General features: G+C 38.6%; 2 protein-coding genes across 3 annotated transcripts in view; one reads left to right on the forward strand and one right to left on the reverse strand.

The window, feature by feature from the left end:
- KCNIP1 (potassium voltage-gated channel interacting protein 1) overlaps window positions 1-24,992 on the reverse strand; it is a 427,878-nt gene that overhangs the window by 383,885 nt on the left and 19,001 nt on the right. The gene's annotated exons all lie outside the window — the stretch shown is intronic.
- KCNMB1 (potassium calcium-activated channel subfamily M regulatory beta subunit 1) lies at window positions 488-10,749 on the forward strand. 2 transcript variants are annotated; one of them, XM_063349505.1, is made up of 5 exons: window positions 488-648; window positions 6,480-6,649; window positions 8,150-8,177; window positions 8,268-8,345; window positions 10,450-10,749. In XM_063349505.1, the coding sequence occupies exons 2-5, from the start codon at window positions 6,513-6,515 to the stop codon at window positions 10,717-10,719; spliced, it is 513 nt and encodes a 170-aa protein (XP_063205575.1). In that variant the 5' UTR covers window positions 488-648; window positions 6,480-6,512; the 3' UTR covers window positions 10,720-10,749. The 2 variants fall into 2 exon arrangements, with proteins under 2 accessions (XP_063205575.1, XP_063205573.1); XM_063349503.1 differs by having other exon boundaries at window positions 8,150-8,345.

Here is a 24,992-nt window from a genome sequence, read left to right on the forward strand (position 1 = left end):
TATATGTCCCAGAAGCAGACTTGGCGTTTTGGCTAGAGGAACATGCTGTACACGAATATATCTATGGCATGATAGATGCTTTGTTCTTTTCTATAAGGCTCTGATATACAGCCAAAATTCTAGCATCTGTTGCACACAAACTGATCAAAACTAGTGGCAACAAAACATTCACACCCAGCTGTTAATAGCTTAGGTATTAAAAATCAGTACCACTGGTCATTGATAGAGTCAGTTCCTTAAATCTCACCCAAAAGACATACTATATTTCTGAACTATAAAGCTGTACAAAAGGAGTAGGACCACAGCTTAAGACACATCTACTGGGATATGTGGTAAGGGGGCCCTAGGGTATGAGAAAATTCAGTCTCTTAAACTGTAGTTGGTCTTAGTATTGCGGCTTCCTGGTTTTCAGCAATTAATCTCAAAAAGCACAGTGCTCTTTCATACCTTACCATTTATGGTTACAGAAAGCTTCGTAATAGGGGAACCAAGCTAGGAGTTCAGCCACAGCAAAGCAAACACAGAGAAGTACAGGAAAGGAAAAACAAATAATAAAAATCCCTTTCAGCAAAAAGTCCCAGTACTATCCCAAGTCTGACATGTAACAGAAGCTTTTTCATCAGAGAAAGAAGCATTTCATCAAAAACAGTAAGTATATTTCTAAGCAACCATTTTTTCTTAGGAGCGTGCAAAATAGCTTTGGGTTTTGAAAAGTACAGTGTTTTTGGAAGAAACAATCTTTCTAAATCTGCATCACTGTGGAGGACAGCCCAGATAGCCCATAGGCTACAGAAAAGTTAAGTTGTTCTCTCTTTTGTAACTGGAATCAATCTGATAATTCTCCATAATTACTAGCAAAGGTAACGGTAATATTTTCACAAACAACGGAATCTTAGGAGTCTGCAGCCCATATGAGATCATAGCTTTTATGCATTTTAATGGTAAATACATACACCTTTACTCTTAGGAGTTTCATGGCTTTGGGTGTTCAGTATTCCTTTAAAGGCTGTGCTTGCTTGTCTACCTCTAAGTTAGAGAGAAACCACGTACTTGAACTCTTGCAGGCTTCCCTGAAATCTACTCTTAAATTGATGCATTCTGTGCAGCCCTGTACTACACAGAATCCAAAAGCAGCACTCGAGAAAAACTTCAGAACTGCTAACTGAGCAAGTAACTTTTTTCTTTTTTTTAAAGAACCCCCAGGTTTAAAAGCTAACAGAATTACTCTTAAACAACTGTGCCACATCAGGTAAACAGTTTTTAATAAGCAAAATGATAGAGCATATTTCATAAAATAAATGTAGTTGTGTCAAGTTACCCAGTCAAAATATTGCTACTTCAGGTTTTCAAGACAGCTGCGTAAGTACATGGCACAATCTTCTTTTCTGTGCGCATTTCCATCAAGGTTCAGCATCACCTTATTCTGTAATACACACAGTATTTCTGGTCCCAGATGCCCAAAATGCTTTTTAGTAATGGGTTCTTATCAATTTGCAATGAACGAAACTGGCGTTCCCTGGCCCCAGGACCCCTGGCAAAGGCAGAGATGCAAGAAATGCTTAAAAACGCTAGGGTAGGAAACAGGGGGTGGGGTGGGGGAGAAGAGAAGCAAGTGCCAATGCAAATGTAGTTTGGACTTCAGGCCTGTTGTCCGGGGTGTAAGCGGTGGGGCAGATGATGAGAAAAGGATGAGGGCAGGATTGAATCAGAAAGGAAGAACCACCTAAGCAGTATTAAAACACTCATGGAAATAGGGAGGGAAGTGTGAGCGACCAAACTAATTCTACTCAGAGGCAGTAGTAAATACATAAGCTGGGCATCTCTGCCACAGCAGCGTAACCACTACAGAGCTCACATTCGTATAAAGCTTATGATTGCCTTCTGGTTGCCACACAAAGTACTTGGCCAATAAACTGAAAACGAATACTATGCTCTTCTTACACGCCCAGCAAAGCCAGCATTTTTTATGTTGTCCACTCAAGGTGTTTTGGGAATAAAACAAAATGACTATTAAGTTGGCACTTGATAGGAGAAAGCAGACAGCTATTTTGTAAGCGGACGCAGTAAAGGCCGAAGGGTCCAGACCAGCTTAAAATCTCCTCATCGCTTTAGAGATACGGATGACTTGCATCACTGTTCTTGGTGTGATGTATTATTAGCACTTGATGCTCATATGAAAGCAGTACATAAATGCTCACTAGAAATTCAGCATATGGTGTAGGATAAACCAGCTCAAAAAAAATTACTAGCTCACTGTTAGTATTTATTCCCAATTTAAAGCCGAGATAAGAGTTTAGCACCCTTTCTTCTGCAAGTGAGCAAGATGAATTCATCAATGCTACTGATGCTGCCATACCCAAGCTAAAAGCAGCCTGGAACAGCTCAAGAGAGAGGTGCCATCTGAACTCACGGAGGTCACAGCACTGGAAACTCCTCGAGAGATGGGGGAGGAGGTGGCAGAGACTTCCCGCTGAGTATCAAACATGTCTACTAATCAAAACAGGGGACTATTCCAAACCTGAGCAGATGGCATCCCTAGGATTATCACCAGCAGCTGTCAATGCAGTGATTATACATTGAAATTGCACAGCTAATGTACTGTATAATTTAACTAGACTGAAGAAGAAGATTAGGGAGAGGGAACATTATGAAAAGATTTGGAGCTTATATTTTCCTAATAATTATGGAGGCACCCCACAATCTTCAGTGCCAAAGATACATTTAGATTTCCTCTTGAAGGCCAGACTAAAACCCACATTATACATAGTCCAATTCAAATACGCTCAGAGACTTCCTGGGCCAATCAAGTCCTCTGCAGTGCTTCATTTTTAAAAGATTTAACAATTTTGTCAGAGAAAACACTTAATTAGCTCTTTCAACATTCCTCCTGATATACACTGACAGAGCTAGGAGACAGAAGAGAATAATTTTTAATCTGAAAAAAATTAACCTTTTAAACACTGGGGAAATACCAAATAAATATGTTTTTCTATATGCATGCAGTATTCCCTTGTCTTGAGAGCCAGAAAATGCAGGATTTTCAGCACAAGAACATAAGAATATTTATATGTGAAAGAAGAAAAAATGCACATGGGGTTTCCTTCACTAACTTCGGTTTCCACTTAAATTATTCTGTGCATGCATGAAATAGTGTTACAGATTTTTCTGGTGTTCTATGTTTTAAAGCATAAAAAAAATACTGCAGGAAGTACGTATTTCAGTTTTAGGGACCACATTTACAGCTAATCTGGTGCAGCAACACAACAGTGACGCGAGCACCTCTGATTTACACTGCCTAAAGACCTAGCCAGGTTTATAGAAGCACTCAGTGAGATATTTTTAGACCAATCTTTCTTGTTAACATTCTCTGCATAATTCATATGCCCTTATTCTCTTTGGGGCGGAGCAGGCATCTGAACTTGGGAAGCAGAGGCAAACAGGGTCACCCAGCAGCCCATGCAGAGAACTGGGGTCAGGCGGCCCGGCTGGTGTCAGGATGGGGAACAACACTGCATTGTGCTGGGAAAACCTCTTGGCCACTTGTGAAAATTTCCAATTTAGACATACAAATTCCTTATGTGTCTTAAAGAGGTAGTCTAACACTTTAAGATGATTAGGAAGGATAAGCTTACTGGTACTTCTGCTGCGTTTGTGGCTGACATTGAAGCAGACTGATGGGGCAATTACATCTCGTATTAGTTTTTTGTTGTAATAGTCCCACAGTTCTTGTTTTGCATGTAACACTATTACCCCACTATTTCTCAGTGTAACTGGGACAGCTATGTAAACATTATGGTTCATCTAAAACTCAAGAGATTAACAGCACTAGGCCACTAGTTTTCCATAATCATGGTGGCAGTACCAATCTTTCACTTTTTCATTTTCCCACAGAGCTAATTAAAGATTAATTATTGTTACCGTACGTAAAACTTTCTTGCTAACAATGCAGGTTTTCACTTATGTATCATTAGCTTCCCACTGTGTTATAAGGAGCTACCACTCAGGTACCACATGTTCTAAGGGCCTGTGCTCCAGGACCAATGATGCTCTTTTATTCCATTTTCCGCTCTGACCAAGCTGCGCAATAGGTAAAGGAGAGTCAGTTTAACATCAACTGGTCTTAAGGTGCTGTGTTGTACGGTGTTCCAATAATTTAAATATTTTTAAATTCTTTTGTTTTTGAAAATGCTATTTCCACTTCTCCCCCACAGAACTAGAAGAAACAATAGAAGTTTCCAAGGAACAGTCACTACTGACATTTACCCAAGTTTCCTTGTGGGGTGCGCATGGTTATACACAAGCATAGAGGCACAGTGCAAGCACACCAACAGTGCTTGATGCCACGTGTTCTATTTATAGCACCATAGACCAAGAACACCACAATACAGCCTTATTTAAGGGCATTTGCTCACATTCTGTATTAAACTCAAATACCAGTAAGGAGGTAAGGTTCCTCTTATGGCAATTTCCAACTTACGATGCTTGTGAATTATACACGATCATCAGAAAAACAGTTCCCCTTAAAATGCTGTATGCAAAATTCACAGCAGATATTCATGTTTTATTTAAAGTGGAATTAAATATGGAACTGGACAAAATTCAGTATTCCAACAACACCACCTCCTTCTGTTCTGAAGGAAACCTCAGAACAGCCTTTCATTTTTGCATCCTGTACTAGCAACTTCAAAATATATACTTGAAAAAAACCTGTAACTAGCCCCAAGTTATGCTAAACGACCAAAGCTGGTTTACTGTCCATAGTCTTCTATATTTTTATTGTTAATAACACTAATTCAGGTGTTACAGTAATCTAAATACAGTAGCATTTCAAATACTTTTTTACTTTGATCATTAATCAGTCGAAGTAAGGCACTTTTACCAGTGAAAAAGGGAACTAATAGGAAAGAACACAACATTCAGATTATATTCACATTCTTTCTTTCAAGAGCTGATGGTCTTTGTCTCGTCTTTCACCAAACTCAGTGTTGTCCTCCACCCTGAGTAACACCACAGATCTGCCAGCCTGGAGCAGCTGGAGACCATATCCCTCATGGTTAACCTGAAGAGCCTGTTTGTTAACTTTGGCTTGTGTTCGTCTTACACTGTAGCTAAGCTTAAGTCTTGGTATTTAGTCCATTACTTAGCTGAACACAGGTGGATTTAGGCAGACACCGCTCCACCCTGAAGGCCAGCCTGTAAGGATAAACACTAAATAGTTGCGCACACTTGAAGCCGAGATCCTGAAAATGCACCAGCTACTGCATGAAGATATGTACCATCATCTTGCACATGAGAACAGGACTGAAACCTGTTTTGGCAGGTATATTACATATTTTTCTCTTCCTTCTTTTGCTCTGTTTTCCCCCTTCTCCCAAAAAACCCCACACAAATCTTGCCAGTCTCATCATTTACCATAACTATGGCTTGTACCATGTTTTCATGAAAAAAATCGCAACCCCACAAACCTTCAGTTACAGCTGCGAGTGCAACAGATACTGGTGATGGGTTGAACTCTCGGTGACTGTTATGGCTCATTTATATATTAATCCTGTACATCAGTCATACTGATTTAGTGGCACATGGATTCACAGCTATTTTTATATTCTCTTTATCAAAGAATTGGCAAGATAATTTAAAATGCTATTTGTCAAGGGAGAGGGGGGAAAATGCCAATCACTCCCGAGCTCAGGTTCAAATATCTCTGCCTAAGAGTTCCTCCAGTGTTACACCAACACTTCACAATTTGCATTCTCCCAGTAGCACCAGCAGTAGTCCTGACCCTGTGCTTGTGGTGAAATGAGAGCAGTTTTAACTGCTGTGTTTTCTAATCCTGTTCAGTTGTGGTTGGTGACATCATACTCCTTCCATCTAGAAAATGCAGCTTTTCTCCACTATTTGGTTGGACATCAAGTTTTGAGCATCCCCAAATGGGCAAGGCCAAACAACAAACATTCAGAAGTCAGAACCAGGCATCTCAAATGTTAAATTTTACATTGTTTCATCTCTTTTGAAATAAGACAACCATATTTCAGACTAATCCAGAAGAAAAGGCGTAACGTAAAATGTATTCTACTGTCAGAGTATTTTCCCTTCATGTAGCCTTTGCCAATACGCAACACAGTCTCTCTTACTTCAGAGAAAGCAGCAACATAAAAGAGACTGAATTAAGGCTGAGGACAATTGGGCAGTTAACAGAACTCTCCCAAAAAGTAATCCGGTTTTCCTACCCTATCTCCTAGCCTACACACACACACTTTTTACAGGACTATATGGTAGATATCAGAAAATAAAAAAAGGAGTCTACTGATAACAAAAAACACGACAGCTTTTTTTTTTTTCCTAAATTCTACTTTTTGCAAACATCGGACCGTTCGTCCAAGGGATACATTGTATTTCAGAAACTTGTTACACAACTGCAATACCTGTAGCCAATCCTAATCATGTTTTCCCTCTCCTTTCTGTATTTTATTTTATACCAGAAACAGATTATTCAGATTTCACAACTCTAAATCATGTTGGGAAAAAAGCTGGTGACTGCACAGAAGCGAGGGGAGACAAGAGCCCTGTGCCTGGGACTGGGAATGGTCGCGTGCTCCGTGATGATGTACTTTTTTATTGGGATCACCATTGTGCCATTCTACACTAAAAGGTAATGATAGCCATTTGTTATGAATACAAAGCTATTTCTTTTTCCTGCCAGCAAATACAATTATTAAAACAGTGTCAAAATATATGTTAGTGTGTTGTACATTAAAGAAACAATATGTCTTTGAAGAGCTCATAAGAATTTAAGACAGAAGAAAAGAGAAAGAAAAAAGGGGTCCGAGAAGCCATCAGACATTTACAGGTAAGCACAAGAAAGAGGGAATGATCCTCCTCAGGGCTAGAATGAGAACAGAGTAAAACAAAACATTTACTATGAAAATACCTAAAATAAAAACCAACCATGCTTATCAAAGCTTGACAATGGAAAACTAAGTCTTGCATAAAGAAAAAAAAACAGGTAAAACAAACAAAAAAGGCTTTTCCATGTGCTGGACAGTGTGTTGTTTTTAATAAAACTATAAAAGCTTGAGCAACAGAAGTCATGGTAAAATTGTTCAGTCAAGAGTCTGTATCTTCCCTTCAAATCAACCATCATGCAAAACTAGTACCTTCAACAAATGTTGCAGAGTATGATGAATGCTGAAGAAATTACTGTTAGCCACATTTTTATTTCATTGAGCGAGTTCTGCCTCTACACACAAAACCAATTTGTAAAAAACTAAAGTAACAAGATGAAGAATGCAGCTCAGATTTTCATGCTTGAAGATTTTGATGGAGCAAACAAGTACATCCACCTCGCTCTTCTTGCAAAGAGCACCCTTAATCTAGAAAATGTCTGAAAAACATTATCTTTAAAACAGAGTAATTCACATTTACTTTATGTATTTTCCAGCCTCCTGATTACATTACAAAAGACATTTACATGTAAAAAGATTAGTTTCTTAAGAACTGCAGTGGGACTATTTCTTTACCTTTTTTTATCACCAAAGTGTACTGCTGTAAGCAAAAACTTACTGTGGTATCAGTAATAAGAGAGTATTTGAGAAAAAGGGATAAGTAACAGCAAAAAACGAACTTTTGCCACACATTTTGCAAATTCATGCAAAAGGTCCATGTAACACAGAAAAGGAGAGGGGGAGAAAAACATGGGAACTGATTTGTGTTCTGAGAATTTTTGAATGAAATTAGTCAAAATATTTGAGACATCAGAACCTCCACTATGCTCATCCAGATTTCAAACAATAAGGTCAAACTTTAGCACTGTACCACACTTACAAATATTTACTACCAAACGTTAAAATCCATAGCAATTTTTCTTCCTTGAATAACACTTGAAACTGATTACAGATGGGGTTAGAATCTAACGTCAAACCACAGAACACGTAACAAACAACAACAAAAAACTGCTTTCCTATGGCAGCCCTTCTCCAGGTGCAGCCATCGATCCAGGGTGGGCAAAGTTCACTGTACCAGGATTGAGCGGCCGTGAACTCTACCCATGCCACCACTCAGACCTGCACACACAGATGCATCTCCAGCATGTGACTCTCAACAGATGCTGCTAATGCATTTAAAAGTGATACCTTTTCTTTTGTTTTTGTAGTGTCTGGACAACAGAAACCACATGCAAGGTACTCAAAGCCAACATCATGGACAAAGTTCTTTGCCCAAACAGCAAAGGCTTAGAGGATGAGGATACCTTTCCTTACCCCTGTCTACAGGTGTGGGTTAATCTGACAACCTCAGGACAAGAGGTTATGCTGTATCACACAGAAGATACACTAGAAAGAAATCCTAAGGTACCTGCAAGCCAGATTGAATAATTACTCTCTGCTGCTATCTAACACCTTTGAGAAGGGGCGATTGTTTTTAAAACCAAGCATCAGAGTAAGAGTAGGAGCTGTTCATCTTTTACATGTTAAAGTCTATGCTTAGACCAAGGCATTTTTAAAATATTCCAGAGATTACACGGGTTTTGATTTTATTTTAAACATTACATCAAACATTAACTTAATACTTTTTAAGGAATTACACCAGCTAAACCTGAATATATATAAACATGAATACCTGCTCCAGTGGGAGGTGTCCCTGCCCATGGCAGGGCGTTAGAACTAGATGACCTTTAAGATCCCTTCTAACCCCAACCATTCTATCATTCTAATATTAACATTTATGAACATTTAAAAATACGTAAGTCTCTAAGTTAAAGACCAATGCTAAGAAATAGTTTATAAGCTGTGGTTTGCTCATTTTCTTGTTGAATTATCACAGAAGAGACCTGAAGTTAAAAATTGACCAAAGTAAGAGTACAAATCCCAATTTTACTTCCATTTTAGGTGTGTGATATGAAGCAGGAAAGAGGAAATGAGGGAGCTGTTGGGAACGTGATGCACATTTTAGACAGAAAGGAGAAACAAATCAGTAATTTTGGAAGATGACCACCCAGAAAACTCTTTTGTCTTTGGTTTGGTCTGCAACTGTTTCTGGCCAGCATGGCATAGAATCATCTAGGTTGGCAGGGACCTTTAAGATCAGAGTCCAACCATCGACCTCACACTGCCAAAACCACCACTGAACCATGTCCCTGGCAGCAGAAACCTGGACTCATGGAGAAGGCAGTGGCACTGTAGGAAGCACCTGTGTAACGCAGAGACACTGGGTACTGTGGTAGAGGTCCCCTGGTCAGTCATTTTAGGGATCTGCTCCCCAGAGGAAGAGTACTGACCATGTGTGGGACAGAAATATGGGTGCAGAGTATTAATTTGGCTTTAAAGGTGTGTGAAAAATTAGGGAAGGGGATGAAGTAGGGGCCTTATTCAGAGGCCTTATTCCAGCCCAACGCTCTCCAAGGGTACATAAATTCAGATCCTGGATGCCCAAAACAGGAGCACTTCCAAAATTCAAACCAAACATGCTGAGACTACAAGTGCTCATCTTCTTAAAGAAATTATACAGATTAGAGTTTCATAGAGTGCAAACCTGATAGCATAAAACATGCTGAAGAGAATTTCACTAGCTAATGCCTATCTTCAGAGTGAATATCTCAGAGAAAGCTACATACAATGAAGAGGCAAAGCAGCAATTATCCACTATAGATTGAAGTAAGAGTCTTGCTCACTGCACGAGGGAGGTGATTTGCTGATTTCCTACCTACTGTTTACATTACTACAAGTATAAACCTTCAGGTCAGGAACCATCCCCTTTCTGCCTTGGCCAGTTTCCAGACTAAGACACCTAAGCATTATTATGTATACAAATTAATATTGCAGAAAAGAAACTGTTATGAACAACTACAAGATATTAGTGAATCAAAGTCTGATAGTATTTCCACTGAAGAATAAATAACTTTGAATTCTTACTACACGTGGAAATAGTTCTGTGTGGTGAGGACAAGTAGGAAGCCTCATACAGCTGTGCTTTCCTCTTATTTTTCTACTATTTACAACCAGAGGTCCACAATGAAGCGACATCTTTTTCCTGCACACTGACAAGTTGTGAACTTCTAGTTGTGAATTTCTGCACAACTAACACATTTCTGCTGTGGTGGTGCCTAGAAGCTCTGTTAGGAATCCGAGCTTGGCACTGTAATAATAAAGTGACAGTTTCAAAGACTACAGTTTTATTTCAAGTACATATGTATTATTGGTTTCCAACATTACTCCAGTCTGTAAATCTCCAGACTGAGGGCACTGACACAGTGTCAGAAACAGGGAAGCATGGCAAATGGCTTATGGACATAAGGAAACCAAGATGATCCCCAGGCATGCTAGCCAAACCATAGAAGTTTCTGACAGTTTTTGTTTTATTCTTATTATAGCGTGTTTGTTTTATTCAATCTGACTTAACTACAAACACTGTATTATATTATCCATTATAATGAATCATCTTGATTTCTTATTCCAGTGCTCGTACATCCCAGACAAGTTGGAGAACTCTAAAGAAGTTAAAGCACGAGTAGAAAAAATCGCAAGCAATTTCGAAAAATACCAGACTTTCCCATGCTACTATGACCCAGGAAAAACACAGACCAATGTAATTTTAAGCAGACTTTATCCCCCAAAAGGCCTCCTCTTTGCCTTCCTCTGGCCTACACTCATGTTTACTGGTGGATGTCTGATTATAGTTCTGGTAAAAATCAGTCAGTATTTTTCTGTTCTTTCTGCTTGGCAGTAGAAAATAAATATCTAGTATAGATTATAGTAAGATATTAAAGTGCCTTTATTCTCCCTGTCTTTATCTGCATTTTGTGACTTTTAATATACCAGATGTCAATCTGAGAGCAGGCATTCCAGAAAACTGAATCGCACCCACTATGGATGGCAATCCACTACATGAGGGAAAAATACAAAATTGGTTCCCAGGAATGCCTGAAAATACCTCAGAAGAACACAGACTGAGTTGATATATTGTTTCCTTGGACTTTGTGAGGTACAGTTGCTTTACAGAGCTATGATTCAAGTTTACTACTAAACTCTTGTTCCACATCTTAGACTGGGTCCTAATTTTCTGTCTGGTTGAGACCAATTGGTGCCGAATCCATATAAATCATTATTGGGAGACACACTCTGTATATACTACATTACTGATACAATATGTATTCATGGCATACTCTTTGTCTGTTGAGAAAACAAGGGTTTTTTTATGATCCAAAGAGATATTTGTTATCATGGATCTCTCTGCTTTTGGGAAAGGGGAGGGGGAAAACACACCCAAAACCAAAACATACACACACAAACATGACAAAGTTTGAACTCTAAACACCTAACACCAATTGTATATAATGAAATACATGCATAACGTATAGGGTACAGTAAGGAAGCTTATATTAGAAGTAAGTTTTTTTATTTAATTCAGGTCTTAGCCTTGATTTACTTTGGAAAATAGTATACCACTTGAGGAAGGCTACCTGCCTACCATTTGCATATGTTATAAAACTGTTAAAGGAAAGGAAGTCACGATACAAACAACATCATTACGTAGTAGAAAATGTCCATGTCTTACTAAATACAGTAATCTAACATAACCACAGAAGTTTGCATGTTTAGCACAAAGATATTTCACTATAGAGACATGTTTGTTTCTAGCTCCAAGACTCTTAAGAATGCTACGCATTTTCTGTTCTCTGAAAATAACTCTCTTTTGTTCAGCTAATTTTCAAATCACTACTGGACACGGGAGGAACACAAGATAATTCCTGCATGCTGTATTTGACTGGCACTTGGGGCACAGCTAGTACAAGCTTTTTCATCACACAGCTGATGAACCGCTTAGGTTTCAGGGCTTAGATACAAACTTAAATTCATTAAACTGTAGTGGAAAAAAGTTATTTTCATTAATGTGGCACAATTCTCTATTGCATACTATAAGAAAGAGGAAGGGTGAAATATTAACACATCATGTACATTTACTAATATTACCAATGGAAGAGTGTCATAATTTGCTTTACATCATGATCAGTCAATCAAAATTAGACCAGGGTAGTATAAAACAGCAGTTACTAACATCAGCAACACTTGTCCAGCGTGAAAAATCTAGATGGTTATCTATCAGAAATCCAAGAGGAAAAATGATCTTCTTTAGTGCTTAAGATTCAGACAGTATAAGGGAGATGTTAAAAAAAAAATAAAATGCCAAAAATTAATACAGGAGGAGAATTATTTCCACAAGGAGAAAGAAAGTATTTACATCTTCATACAACACTGGTGAAACGCATCTGAAGCTGTGTGTGTATGTGATTCTAGTATTTTCATTCAGGAAAGTGAAAGTGCAGCTAACACGGGCACAAGCGTTTTAGGTGACCAGAAGGATTTGCCAATGGGATGGGAAGGAGAAGAAATCCTGTTTTGTTAGTTCACCAAAAGCTGAGGCAAGAGTATAGTAACTGCTTAAAAATATAGTAATCAGACAGGGAGGATACCTGTTGAAGCTAATGCACTGTACTGGTACTAAAGGAGGTGAACAAGCTAGCTGTAAATGAAAGAGCCTATTAAATAAACCTCTCTAATTTTTTACTCCAAATTTTGCTTTTCAGCAGTTTAAAAAGAGTCTCCAGTTTGCAAACAAGAACTTGCTTATGACTACTCTACATCCAGCCCAGCAAATCAGTAGGCCTGGCACCTTGCTCCCCTCTCAGCTCAGTAGAGATGAATGAAGGCTGGACGTTGCTGTTCCTTCTAGTGGTAGTCCCCATTGCCCCACTCACCCATGAGCCAGTAAGTTGTCTCTGAAGAGCAGAAGCTCTTGATCTTGCTGAGCTCTGAACTCAGGATAAAGACCAGGAGCTCCTGCTTCCAACTCCCACGTTGGCTTCCCGAGACCACCCCCTAAAGCCACGTCCTCCTTACCTTCCTGCTAAGAGTTATCCCTGATAGCAGTAAATGAAAATTTATTGAGAGTGCAAGCTGTGTCTCCAGATTTACCTCTACCAATAATAAAGCAAGTCAATTATTACATGAAAATAGTTACTCCCCTCCAACATATGTGCAATGCAAGTACAGGAAGAAAAACCTCACACAAATTTTGTTCTCCAATAAAGTAACATTTCCTATTTGAGCAGGAGATATTGCAAGTGAAAACAGTCAGTGCATGGGAAAAACCACACACAAATTAGGAAAACCCATTGTTTTGGACTCTCACTAAGCTCAGCTTCCTCTATTGCCCAAATGAAATGGGGGATTTAAATTTAGAAAGCCAAATATTCTAATGTAGAAAACAAGCACACAAAATGTATAGGCACCACAGAAGTCTGTTCTTGTTTTTAAATAATGCTTTGCCCATAGTTTTCTACATTTGTGAGAAAGTTTAACGTTAAAGCCATAGTTATTCTTTTTCCTTCACACTTTCACTTTCTCTAAAAGTCAAAACTAAGTGTTTTAACAGCGTGCCAGGTTGCTGAATTATTCTTGAGCTTTTGTAAACATTTTTCTATTCTTTTTCCATCTGCAAAAGTTGTAATTCACTAGAGAGTGAAGTTTTAATAACACTCACTCTGCTTCTTACAGCAGCACACAAGGAAGCTATATAGCCTTTGGGGGGTTTTGTTTGGTTGGGGTTTTTTAATGCTATTGGATTATACCATCAAGCCTACAATAAATCTGATAAATAAAATGCTATTTTTCTGAGACCAAGCAAAATACACTTCCTATGAGAAGTGCTTCAACACAAGCAGTGCCCATTGCAGTGACAGGTGTACACAACTCACTCTCTCAAGGCAGACTAGATGATCAAGGTATAGATTACAGCATTAAAACTCCTGCCAGGGGAAGAGAAGCAGCAGTAAAAGCAGCTGGAGATGAAATTCATACTTGAAATCTGTTTGACTACACATAGCTTTCACCAGCATCGATGCTTAGACCACAGTAATAGTGGAACGTGCAAGAAACACAGGAAGAATAAGGATAGATTTTAGGTCCTGATGAATACTTTAGTTGTACAGATCCTTTATATGTCTAAATGAATAATATTGTCGTGCTGAAACTATTAAAAGTCCTATTTTTCAAATGCTGGGCACAGACTCTCAGGAGTAGTTCACCTTGATGCCAAATAAGGTTTGGACATGGTGATTCTACTGTTGGAAGACGGAAAAGAACAAAAGCTACAGCACTATTCTTGAGGGAACTGGCATTTCTCCTAGAAAAAAAAAAACAACAACAAAAAAACACCCGAACCAAAACCACCCCAATTGCAAAAGGTTGTAAAATGAAGCTTATCGCATAAATTGGAAGCTATTTTTTAGGATGAGGTAGATTCAGCTTTTAATAAGATCAACTTTCTCCAACTTTGATGAGGTAGCAATAATGGCAGTTTAAGAGGAACCTATGGGAACTGATTTGCTAAGAAGCCACCTGTGAGTCACCAGCGTGTTCTTAATACACACAAACAATAGCAGGTACCTTCTGGCTACCTCTAACAACTGTGATTTATGTATCCTGTTAACTGGTGCTATTTTTATTACCAGATCCTAAAGCAACAACAGAGCAGTACACATAGAGGAGGCTCTTGTTCCCAAAGATCCCTCACTCACTGCATAAACCCACTGCACTTGACAACAAAATACCTTCCAACTGAGTAACAAGTACTTTGTTCTTAGCTTTTGGGGGAAGATTTTGGGGGTTGGTTTGTGCTATGGTTGGTTTGTTTTGTTGTTTGGTTTTTTGGTGGTTTTTTTTTTTTTTTTTAACACAAGAAAATGAGGCAAAACTTAACAAACACAATTTGGGGTCTCTGGCCTATTCACTATTCAGAAGCCATACAAAACAACTCAGATATTTTACTTCTGGCAATTTCCCTAACAGGAAAAAAAAAAATAGTATTTAGGGTTAACTGGATGACTCCAAATTTACAAGCTGACTTGAAGATAGAAAAGATTTTAATACAGAAAAAATAATTATAAGTATTGAATGGAGGCAGTTATCCTTTATTCACAATAAAAAGGGTTGGTGGCTGGCACAAAGGGCATAGGCCAGGCACACAAACCCCATGCAAGAAACAAGTTTGGTTTATAAGCACATAGCTGTTCTCAGTCAGAAGGTGAAATTGGGAATCATCTCAGAAGTTCCTTAGAATCTCAAGAGCACAAGGAACACCAGAGAATCTGCAGAACAAACTGCAGTTTTCTTCTTCCCCCTGAAGTATTTGTATACAGTAAAAATGCTCAGAACTCATGTAAGGGATTTTTTCTTGTTGTTTAGTTCTCCTGAAGCGAGGTTTCTTTTACTGTGCTGCTATAAGACATAAGTGTCAGCTTTGATGACTAGAAGTTATACTGGGGAGATGCAATATTAGATTTTTTTTCTCCTTGTTGGGCCCAATTCTCCACACTCTTAAGAGCATCAACAGAAGGGAAAAAGATAGGGAAGATCAGATAAAGGTGGCTACAATCAACTTCCATGTAAAAGAGTCAGTGAAATGCAGATTAAAGAAAGTGTCTATTTATTATTATGGTCTGCTAGAACAAATAGAAATTAAAAAAAAAATGATCTTGTCAAAGTTGAAGGACTGACAAGCCGTTCTTTCAAAGCTTCCTAAAAATATCCATACGAATCTTAAATAAATCCAAGTAGTCTCATTATACCCTGCACTTCTTTCCCTAGAAGCGTCATATGACAGTTGCACAGAAATTAAGCTGTCATATGGATAAAAACACTCACACACTGCCATACCTAAACCAGCACAGGTATGCTCCCCTTTCTCTTTGATCACATACTTCTATCTATAATAAATCCAAAAATCTGGTATTATCTTTGCTAGATACGCATTACTGTAATTGCCTTATCTAGGAAAACCCCCTTTTTAAAGATGCACTTTCTACTTCTTATAATTCCAGGCAGCTTTTCAGAAAGTCTCAGTATGCTAAACAAGTTGTTCTGCATTCAGCACCAAAAGTGCGTAAGAAGAGCACCTGAAAATACTTCAACTTTAGCAATAAGATAACACAAGGTTAATATTACAGATAGGGGCAGGGAACAGAGTTGTTCGTAAGGCTCCATCTCTTCAGTAAAGTATTTGTACCACACTTGGAACAAGACAACCACCTGAATGAAGTAAGTATAGGCTGTTTAGTCCAATCAAACTGAAGGCCATTCTTATATAAACTCTTTGAATAGTCGTTAAATAATTTCATTCATATGCTTTAAAGTCTAATGAGACAGTACAATCTATTAAAGAGGTGTCTAAAAAAAGCTCAATGACAGAGGTTGAGCAAAAGAATCATGTTTGATGCAGCTATTGGTTTATATCTTGCTAAAGCACTGCATAATTTTCTCTCTGCTGGAACATTTCAAAACATTTGGACATGCTTATTTGTAAAGTATGTAAAGAAAGAAATCTTGACTTCTTTTTGGACACTACTCTTGATAATCACATGACCCCAAAGTCAACAGGGCTGTCAGCCTCAGCAGCCTGAAACCATAGGACAAGACTTTACACCTAGTCTACAGGAAATAATTATCACCTCTCAGCTCATTAAATATTTGCAATGAACAAACGCCAGCAATTAATTATTCTTAATGCTATTTAGATTGACAGAAAGTTGATGATTGGACAGGCCTCGAAATTTAATTACCCTCTGATTTGTCGGGAGGAAATCCCCACAACCGTGGCTGAATCTTATATACCCAGAATAACATGCAGACTGTCTGTACTGCAGCCTATAAAATACACAGCTAGGATGAAACAGATAAACAATGTGAGTAAATAAACTATCTGGCCTGTATAGAGCTTTGGCACCATAGTTTTTACCCTTCCTGCACTTTTTTTTTTTTAAAGACTAATAAACTTGTTTCATAGAGGTACTGTTCCCTGAGTAAATGTTTTCTGCCTTTACTCAGACACACTGTTGGGTTTTTTCTATGATCCTGAAGCCCCTAACACGAGTAGGGGAACCAGCATCCTTTTATCCATATCTGTCAATGGTTGGAAAACCAGGGAGTTACAGCTGCAAGACCTAGATGTCTGGCTACGCAAGGGAGACTTGAACTCCTAAAGGTGAGGGAATTGAAGTGATTCATTGCTGACACAGAGACCACAGCAATAGCTGATCAAGATTCTTCTTTCTCCAACTCTGACCTTATCACATCAAGCATTTTTCCTTGGACTTGACATGAAAAAATAGGTAGCCCTTTAACGGAATGTTTGCACAGTTATTTTGGAGGGAGCAGGTGTGGTTTTTGTTTATTTTAAGCCTTACACAAATGCACATTTATCAGATAGACTGTGACAGCAGAACTAAAACCTGTATGAGAAAATCTGTATCAAGCAATTCATTCATAAAGATATACATTAATAGAAGCTTAAAAACAGCTTATAAAAGTTTTAGTCTGCCTTTCCACAGATAAAAATTTGAAAAGTCTCCGGTGTTCCTTTTATAGCTACTGATGTTCCCCTCTATAGCCACCGAAATGGTTTTTCATGCCTCACTAGTGGACAGGAAATAATTCATTGCCTTCTCAACTGCTTTAAGTACTGCTATGAAATAGCACCAATGAATAGAACTTTACGTTGTTAAAATACAGTACAATCGATCAAATTACCTGAACCTGAATAACATATCTTTTATTCTTTAGAAGTAGCATGTTAATGTGGAGACTCAACACACTATAAGCAATTCAAGTTCACTGCCACACCTCAAGAAAAGAATTTGGGGTTCTTTATTGTCAGGTAAAAGAACTATCTATTATTTGATTCTTACCCAAAGAATTCCATACAAGCAAATAATTTAGACTGGAAGAATTAAGTCATCCTGTCAGGACTGAGGTTATGGACCTCTGCTGTTGTGCTCTGCTTGCATCCACAGAGCATTCTCAACTTCCCAATATTCTTGCAGTGTACTTTGGGGCAAATTAGCTGGCCTGAGAACAAGACAAAATTGCCCAACAAACTGCAATTGTTCCTGGCAGCTTCTATTCTGTAGTTGTAAGAGTGCTGCGCCCAGGATTCCTTTCCAGAGCAGCAGAATACGCTGCCAACATCCCTCAAGTAAATGCTCAACGCAAGCTTAGGAACTGATTTATACAAGGTGGCTTTATTTCCCCAAAATTGCCACCCTAGGGGGCACTTGTGCATTTTTTGAATGAGTACAGTTCTTTAAGTGTGCTCTACTCTCTGTACTTTAAGCACAGGACCTCTTGGCTTTGGTCTTAGTGTAACAATGTGCATTACAAGATTGGGTCTGCCACTGGAGATGAGGAAACTGAAGCAAATTTTTGGCTCAGATGTGAGCCATGTATGTAAGCTGTGACTCAGCCTGAAGCGTTCTGAGCCACCAGCTCAGGAAAAGCCATCCCTCTTACAACACAGGGATGAGAAATAACAGCGTTAACTGTGCTGTTACTGCTGATTTCAGCAGGAGCATCAAGTATTTAATTGACTCAGTGGCAGCTTCAGGCCAGGGCTGCTGGGTGACACCTCATTTTTGCCATAGGTCAAGAAGGCATTGGGTGCAGATGATCGAATTCCAGCCTTTGTCACATCTACCTCCCAGAAGTCACATACTAAATTGCGTTCAGAAAACCACAAGGCTATTTGATCTTTTTAATAGCTAAAACATCAGTTGCTTTCACAGGGCATTTAAACATGCACTATGTAACTAGCAATAGAGAAACCTGCAAATAGCAGAGAGATTACAGAGAGAGATACAGATTACACTGAACTGGTGAGGCAGACTACAACTAAGAACAGGATTTAATGCAATGGAGTCAAGAAACTGACTCCATTGCACACCATTAGACTCATAAATGAGGCTTAATGTAAGAGGATAAAAACCAGATGTTTCACCGGTAGATATTACTACAGTGTAAATGAATTAATGTAGAGTTAACAACATGATTGAGTTATGGGCTCTGTTGAAATGCCAAAACATTATGAATTTGTTTCATAATGACCGTTATCAAGTTTGCTTAAAGCTATTAAAAAATCGTGAACATTTCAGTTACTACTAAAGAATAGCTAAAATGTATTTAATGTCAGCAACCACGCAACACCCACATGACAAAACTGGTTTTGTTTTGTTGTGTTTTTTTCCAGACACACTCTACACAACACTGTGCCTAAAAGCCAGGTGCTTTCAAATAATTCAAATATTTTGCCTGGACTAAAGAGCACATGAGTATGGTGGAGGTTCTGGAAGTCTTTGAGAGAAATACAAGAACGATAGTCCTGACCATAAAGGTCAGGTAACACCCTCACCAATGCAATCCAGTCTCAAAAATGTACACTTTCCTGGATGAAAAAGTAGTACTGCATAAATCCGTCAAAACGAAGGAACCCAAATAAAAAATATAAAAGCCTTTAAAAAGACAATAAAAAACCTCAATAGACCAAAAAAAGCCCGCTACTATTGGTATATGTACGTGACTGTTTTGGGAATGGACCGTTCAGGAGAATTTAAAGCAAGTTGGGTTATTTTGGTGGTGGTGGTTGTTTTGTTTTTAAAGGTGGGGGGTGGGAAGACAACCTTTCAGGCAAGGCGAGTCACAAAAATATATATCTTTTGTCACATAATAGGTATTTCCAGTCACACGTTATGAAAGAAATCAGCAGGCCACTGAGACAACTGACACAGTCACAGGCTGCTCCTTGAGCAAGCCACAGCTGATGGTAGGCTCTAGGCTGGGTACCCTATACACAAGAGGATCCAAATTCCGGATTGCACTGCGTAAACACATGGTTGTCAGCATGGGTCACCTAACAATTGAATCTCTCACAGTCCCCAGCCACTTAAAAAAATTCCTAGTAAATGAGGAGCTCCTGTAGTCTCACAGCCTCTTTAAAAGTTCAATGAATGGATCTATACAGGAAGTGTGATGCCCAGCTGGTTCTTCACTGGAAAGCAGTATTTCTTCAAAGTGATGAATAAAAATCTACAAGTAGCTGTTTTAGAACAAGACTAACAGCATGCTTGTTCCATTATTTTATATTCTGAAAACCAGCACTGTTTAGGTTCATGTTTGCACAGAATTTATCTACATGGAAATGCAGCAAATCACCCATTCAGCTGACATTTAAAGTCTCCCAGATGCTGTTGAGAGCAAGTATTTTATACAGCTTTAAAATACCAAGACTCTACAGGAAGACAGTATAGAAAAAAAGAATGAAATTTAAAGACTCAATCTGATGACACTTCATGATCGCAAACCATAGCAGTGTAGAGGAATATGCTTATGGCTATTAAGAACAGAAAAATTATTTTGCAGAGGATAAAAATGAATTCAAAACAAGAAGAATCAACAGGTGAAGTGTAATTCTGTCACCCCACCTTCTCAACTCAATCTAATTCCATGTCAAAAACAGACATTGGCACCTGATTGCAGTAGTCACAAATACGAATTCAGAAACTAAAAATTTGTCTGACTGCCAAAAATGAAAGTACAAATCCCAGCTGTAAGAATTAATATATGCTTTTTTCAGCATTCAAGAGCTAAGTGACTAAAAGACACACAATTAATTCCATGAGACCATTTCCATGTGCCTCACTGTGGTTGAAAGAAACAATTCCATACAGACCAGTAGCATTTAGCAGTCTACTGTATTTCCTTGTAGCTGGAGATACAAGCAAAACTTGTGCCCATCTAGGCTGCTACTGCAAAGCGGTTGTGCTTTCTCCCAAGTCCTACCCATAGGGAGCTATATCCTAACACTATCTAAAAGCAAGTTTGCAACAGAATGAGAACAGCTCAAAACCAGAACAAGATAGTTGCTGTGCTGGAAGTGGCACAATTTAGGGGAAAAAACAACAACTAAAACAACAAGGGAAAAACCCCAAACACACACAAGAAATTCCAACAAAACCCAAACTCCCAAAACCAAAAACGTAAACACACCACACACTTCACGGGATGCTCCACATAACCACTGACAAGCTGGGGACAAGGAAAGGTTGGTAGTTCCCAGGGTCCTCCCCTCAATCCCGTATAAAAACAGGTGCAACGTTTCCCTTTTTCCAGTCACCGGGGTCTTCACCTGACTAAAATGACTTTTCAAATATCACGGAGAGCAGCTTGACAAGTACATCAGCCAGTTCCCTCAGGACTCTGGGATGCATCTCGGCAGGTCCCATAGACTTCTGTACGTTTAGGTTCCTCAGGTGCTCATGAACCTAATCTTCTCTTACAATGGGAGGGACTTTGCTCCCCCAGTCCCTGTCTTGCAGTCCATCCACTTGAGAGGTGCGGGGAAAGAAGCTGTTGAATAGCTCAGCCTTCTCCTCATCTGTTGTTAACAGTTTGACAGTCTTGCTCATTGCGGGGGGTGGGGGGGAGCAGTATGCTTTCTTTGACCTTCCTTTTCTGGCTGACATACCTATAGAAGCCCTTATTATTATTCTTTGCATCTCTTGCCAAGTTCAGCTCCAGCTGTGCCTTGGCCTTCCTGACCCCATCCCTACACTACCAGGCAGTGTCCCTATACTCTTCCCAGGATACCTGTTCCTGCTTCCACCACCTGTGCATTTCCTTCTTACCCTTTCATTTGACCAGCAGGTCTCAACTCAGCCATGCTGGTCTTTTACCCTCCTTTCCTGATTTTGTATACCTGGGGATCAAGAGGTCTTGTGCTCTATGGAAAGCATCCTTAAATATCTGCCAGTTCTGTTCTGCTTCCTCGTCCCTGAGGGCAGTTTCCAAGAGGGTACTATTGAATAACTCCTTGAACAGCTGGAAGTTTGCTTTCCTAAAATTCAGGGTCCTGACTTTACTCTTTGCCTGACCGCAAACTCCACCAGTGCGTGACAACTGCAGCCCAGGCTGGGTAAAATTATCTCTAGTAAATTAATCAGATAAAAGCACTTTGGAAAGCTAGTTATAAGAGCTCACACATCACCAACAGAAGGAAAAAAAAAAAACAACAATCTCTAACCTCCCTCCTGAAATACTACTAATTTTTGTACGATACTGAATATTAATCCATATTCTATGAAGTTCTACAGAGCTGTCATGCTCCTAATCCCAATTTCTGTCAATTTACCTCACTAACTGTAAAAATGCAGATTCCCCAGCTGCATACACTTAACCAGAGCAATATATCACCAGATTCAGCTGATAGTAGAGCATATTTAAATGGAGTTTTTAAAAAGGACTTTTAACAGCAATTTCAAATGTATGATATTTCCTTACTTTGATTATAAAGTGTCAGGTACTGTAGTTTCAAACCAAAACCAAATAAAGCAGCACTGCACCTACTGTTTACAACATTCACACTAGGAAAGTTTTGCTAATAAAAGCAAATGAGATGGGGGTGGTTTTGTTGTGGATTTTTTTTGGGAAAAAAAAAAGCTGACTAGCTGGGGGTGGGGTATATTGGTTTTTGAGTGGGCAGAGAATGGTAGAGAGGAAGTAATTTCAAAATTGGCTCATCTCTCAAACAGTTGGGCTTTTCCCCCATAATTTATTCTATTATCTTTCTGTTCAGAAAAGTTAGGCTGGTTGACACATACATTCTCTTTTCCCCACACCATATTACAGATACAGTAATTTCTCTTCCCAAATTTCCTCTGTTCTCAGAAATAAATTCCAACAGCTAAAAGATTGCACAGATTTAGCCCTCAGTAGTGATTTTCATCAGGCACTACAAATTCAATCACATCTGATCTATCTAAATATATTTTAGCCGTTGTTCCCATCTCCGCTTTTCTTTCCTTGTGGCAATTAATTGTGCAAGGCAACAAGTTACATAAACTGTTTTTTGAAGGCTAAGGGAAGAATCAGCCATTACTTCAGCCCTGATCCACTCAGCACTCATGATCTTTTTCTGTTGTCTTTCTCATTTCCAGTGTATTTTTAGAATCTTTTATTGCCATCTCTTAAGTCCCCTGCCAATTGTAATAACTCATTTTGCACCTTGGCCTTTCTGATCTTATTCCAACATGCTTCCACTATTTCATCTGTATCAGTCTCTTACAGTGCTTATCTTCTTGTACAATCAGGATCATCTCCTGCCCTTTTCAGCAGTGATCAGCTTTCTTAATATTATCTTCCCAGAAGACTACATGTCACCTTCCCAAGTCTGCTGAAATCTCTTTTTTGAAGCCCGTTAGTCTCATAATGCTACTGCTCTCCTTTCTTCATGTAGGACTGTGAACCCTGTCATTTAACAAATGCCTTCACCTAACACTGCCACCCTCCCTCACTCCATCCTAAAATTATGCAATTCTGAACAAAGAAAAATAACATTTGGTTCATTAGTAAATTCTTTAACTTCACCTGCATCTAGTATTATCCATTGTACCATAATATTAAATCCACTGCCTAACTTACTGATATAAAGAGCTATTTATTACCCTTAATACATTTATGGCCAGTAAAAATATTGACGCTTGAAGATGACAAAAAAGAAATATTTAAATTTAAGGGCTAAACAACAACAAACTGATGTTTAGCAATCTTCTTGGTTTCATCATGAGGAAAAAAAAAAAAACCAGCCTGTTCAACTGATGACACAGGGCTACTCTCTGGATTGATCCAAGAGCCTCAAGATTCAGCTAGCATGCAACTAAGACCGACACTTCTGTCTCCCTTATCTGTTCCCATAGTAATAAATGCAATATGTGTTTGAATATGGTAGAACAGTATTTGAATATTGCCAGTAGCAAACCTTCAACATAACGACATATCTACACAGACTAGAGTCCACACACAGCCCTCCCCAGCCCCTCTGCACCTCTCATCATGCAACCACAAAGAATAAGGAAAAAGAACATTTTTGGCAGAAGTTACAAGTTACAGATTACAACACATTTGGTTTCAGTAATATTAATTTGCTCTCCAGTTCCATTAAAACTATGAACACAGTTGAAGACCTAAACAGAACTAATGCTGAGTTTTCAGAGACTGGAGAACATAACCCTGCATTCCAATACTTCTTTTTAGTCGTGAAAATAGTGGGATTTTTCTTTTCTGTTTACATGCAGTTTTGGCAGAAACAAATGGGACTCACCTTCCTGAGGCAGGCGGGACTCGGGCTATCTATTTTTTGCAATTTACTTTCTTTTTTCTGTTCCATTTCATCTTTCTCTTTTGTGGCGTTTGCTTTTGCACCAGTTTCTTGTTCTGTTCTCCACATTTTCTCACTTCAATGACTTCCATCTTACACAATTCATTTCATAAAGAAATTCAGGCTATAAACTCTAGAGGAAGACATCTACAATGCCATTCAACTATATGCAAAGAAAATAGCTGAACAAAGGGTGTACAAAAAGAAAAACTGCAATGACAGAAGTTTGTATTTCACTTGACTGTTCTTTGGGGAACTTGGTAGAAATTTATCATTTAACACTTAAAAATATACCAAATCTACTCCAGTTTTGCGCCTCTGATCTTTTATTCTTCATTTAAAAAGGTTTAAGAGATAACAGTAAACAAGCCTGACTTGAAAAATGTTAGCCAGTTCAAATTAAAGTTAGAAAAACTCCTACTACATTGAATTCGGAGAATAAGAAAGTTTAAATTTGTATAGCTTTCAACCACATCTTAGTGTTTTAAAAAAAAAAAAAAGAGACCCACCTCACTTCAATTCACTTTTGAATACAACACTAGAGAATCCCAGTGAAACATTCCTCTAACACCTTACTCAGTAGGAAGAGTCAACCGTGTGCATCAGACAAGCAGTGCAGCCTCCTACCATATGATTAGAGTTATTTTTCTTTTGTAACTTGGGTCATTTCCCTTTTTCTCTCCCCCCCAAAAAAGAGAAAACCAACAACTACTGTACCTGCTCCATGTATGACGAGACTAATCAACCCAAACATCTCACTGAAGCAAACCTTGACACCTGTCATCAATCATGACTATTTCCACATTAACTCTCAACTTCCATTTCTAATCTTTTCTGCATTACTGATGCAGATTCATTTGAAACATGATATTGCTGTGTGGGTTTAAACTTTTAGTGTAATACATCTTCTCATAGCCATTTATAGAAAAAGATCACTGAAACAAATAAAATCTTATGCAATA

This window comes from Chroicocephalus ridibundus, chromosome 11 (genome assembly GCF_963924245.1).
Source record: "Chroicocephalus ridibundus chromosome 11, bChrRid1.1, whole genome shotgun sequence".
Classification (NCBI taxonomy): Eukaryota; Metazoa; Chordata; class Aves; order Charadriiformes; family Laridae; genus Chroicocephalus; species Chroicocephalus ridibundus.

Excerpts from the sequence above, each read along its gene's own strand:
- KCNMB1 (XM_063349503.1), top strand. The coding sequence starts at position 6,513 with ATGTTGGGAAAAAAGCTGGTGACTGCACAGAAGCGAGGGGAGACAAGA. Across the intron at positions 6,650-8,149 it reads GTGCCATTCTACACTAAAAG|TGTCTGGACAACAGAAACCA; the intron begins GTAATGATAGCC and ends TTGTTTTTGTAG. Across the intron at positions 8,346-10,449 it reads CACTAGAAAGAAATCCTAAG|TGCTCGTACATCCCAGACAA; the intron begins GTACCTGCAAGC and ends TTCTTATTCCAG.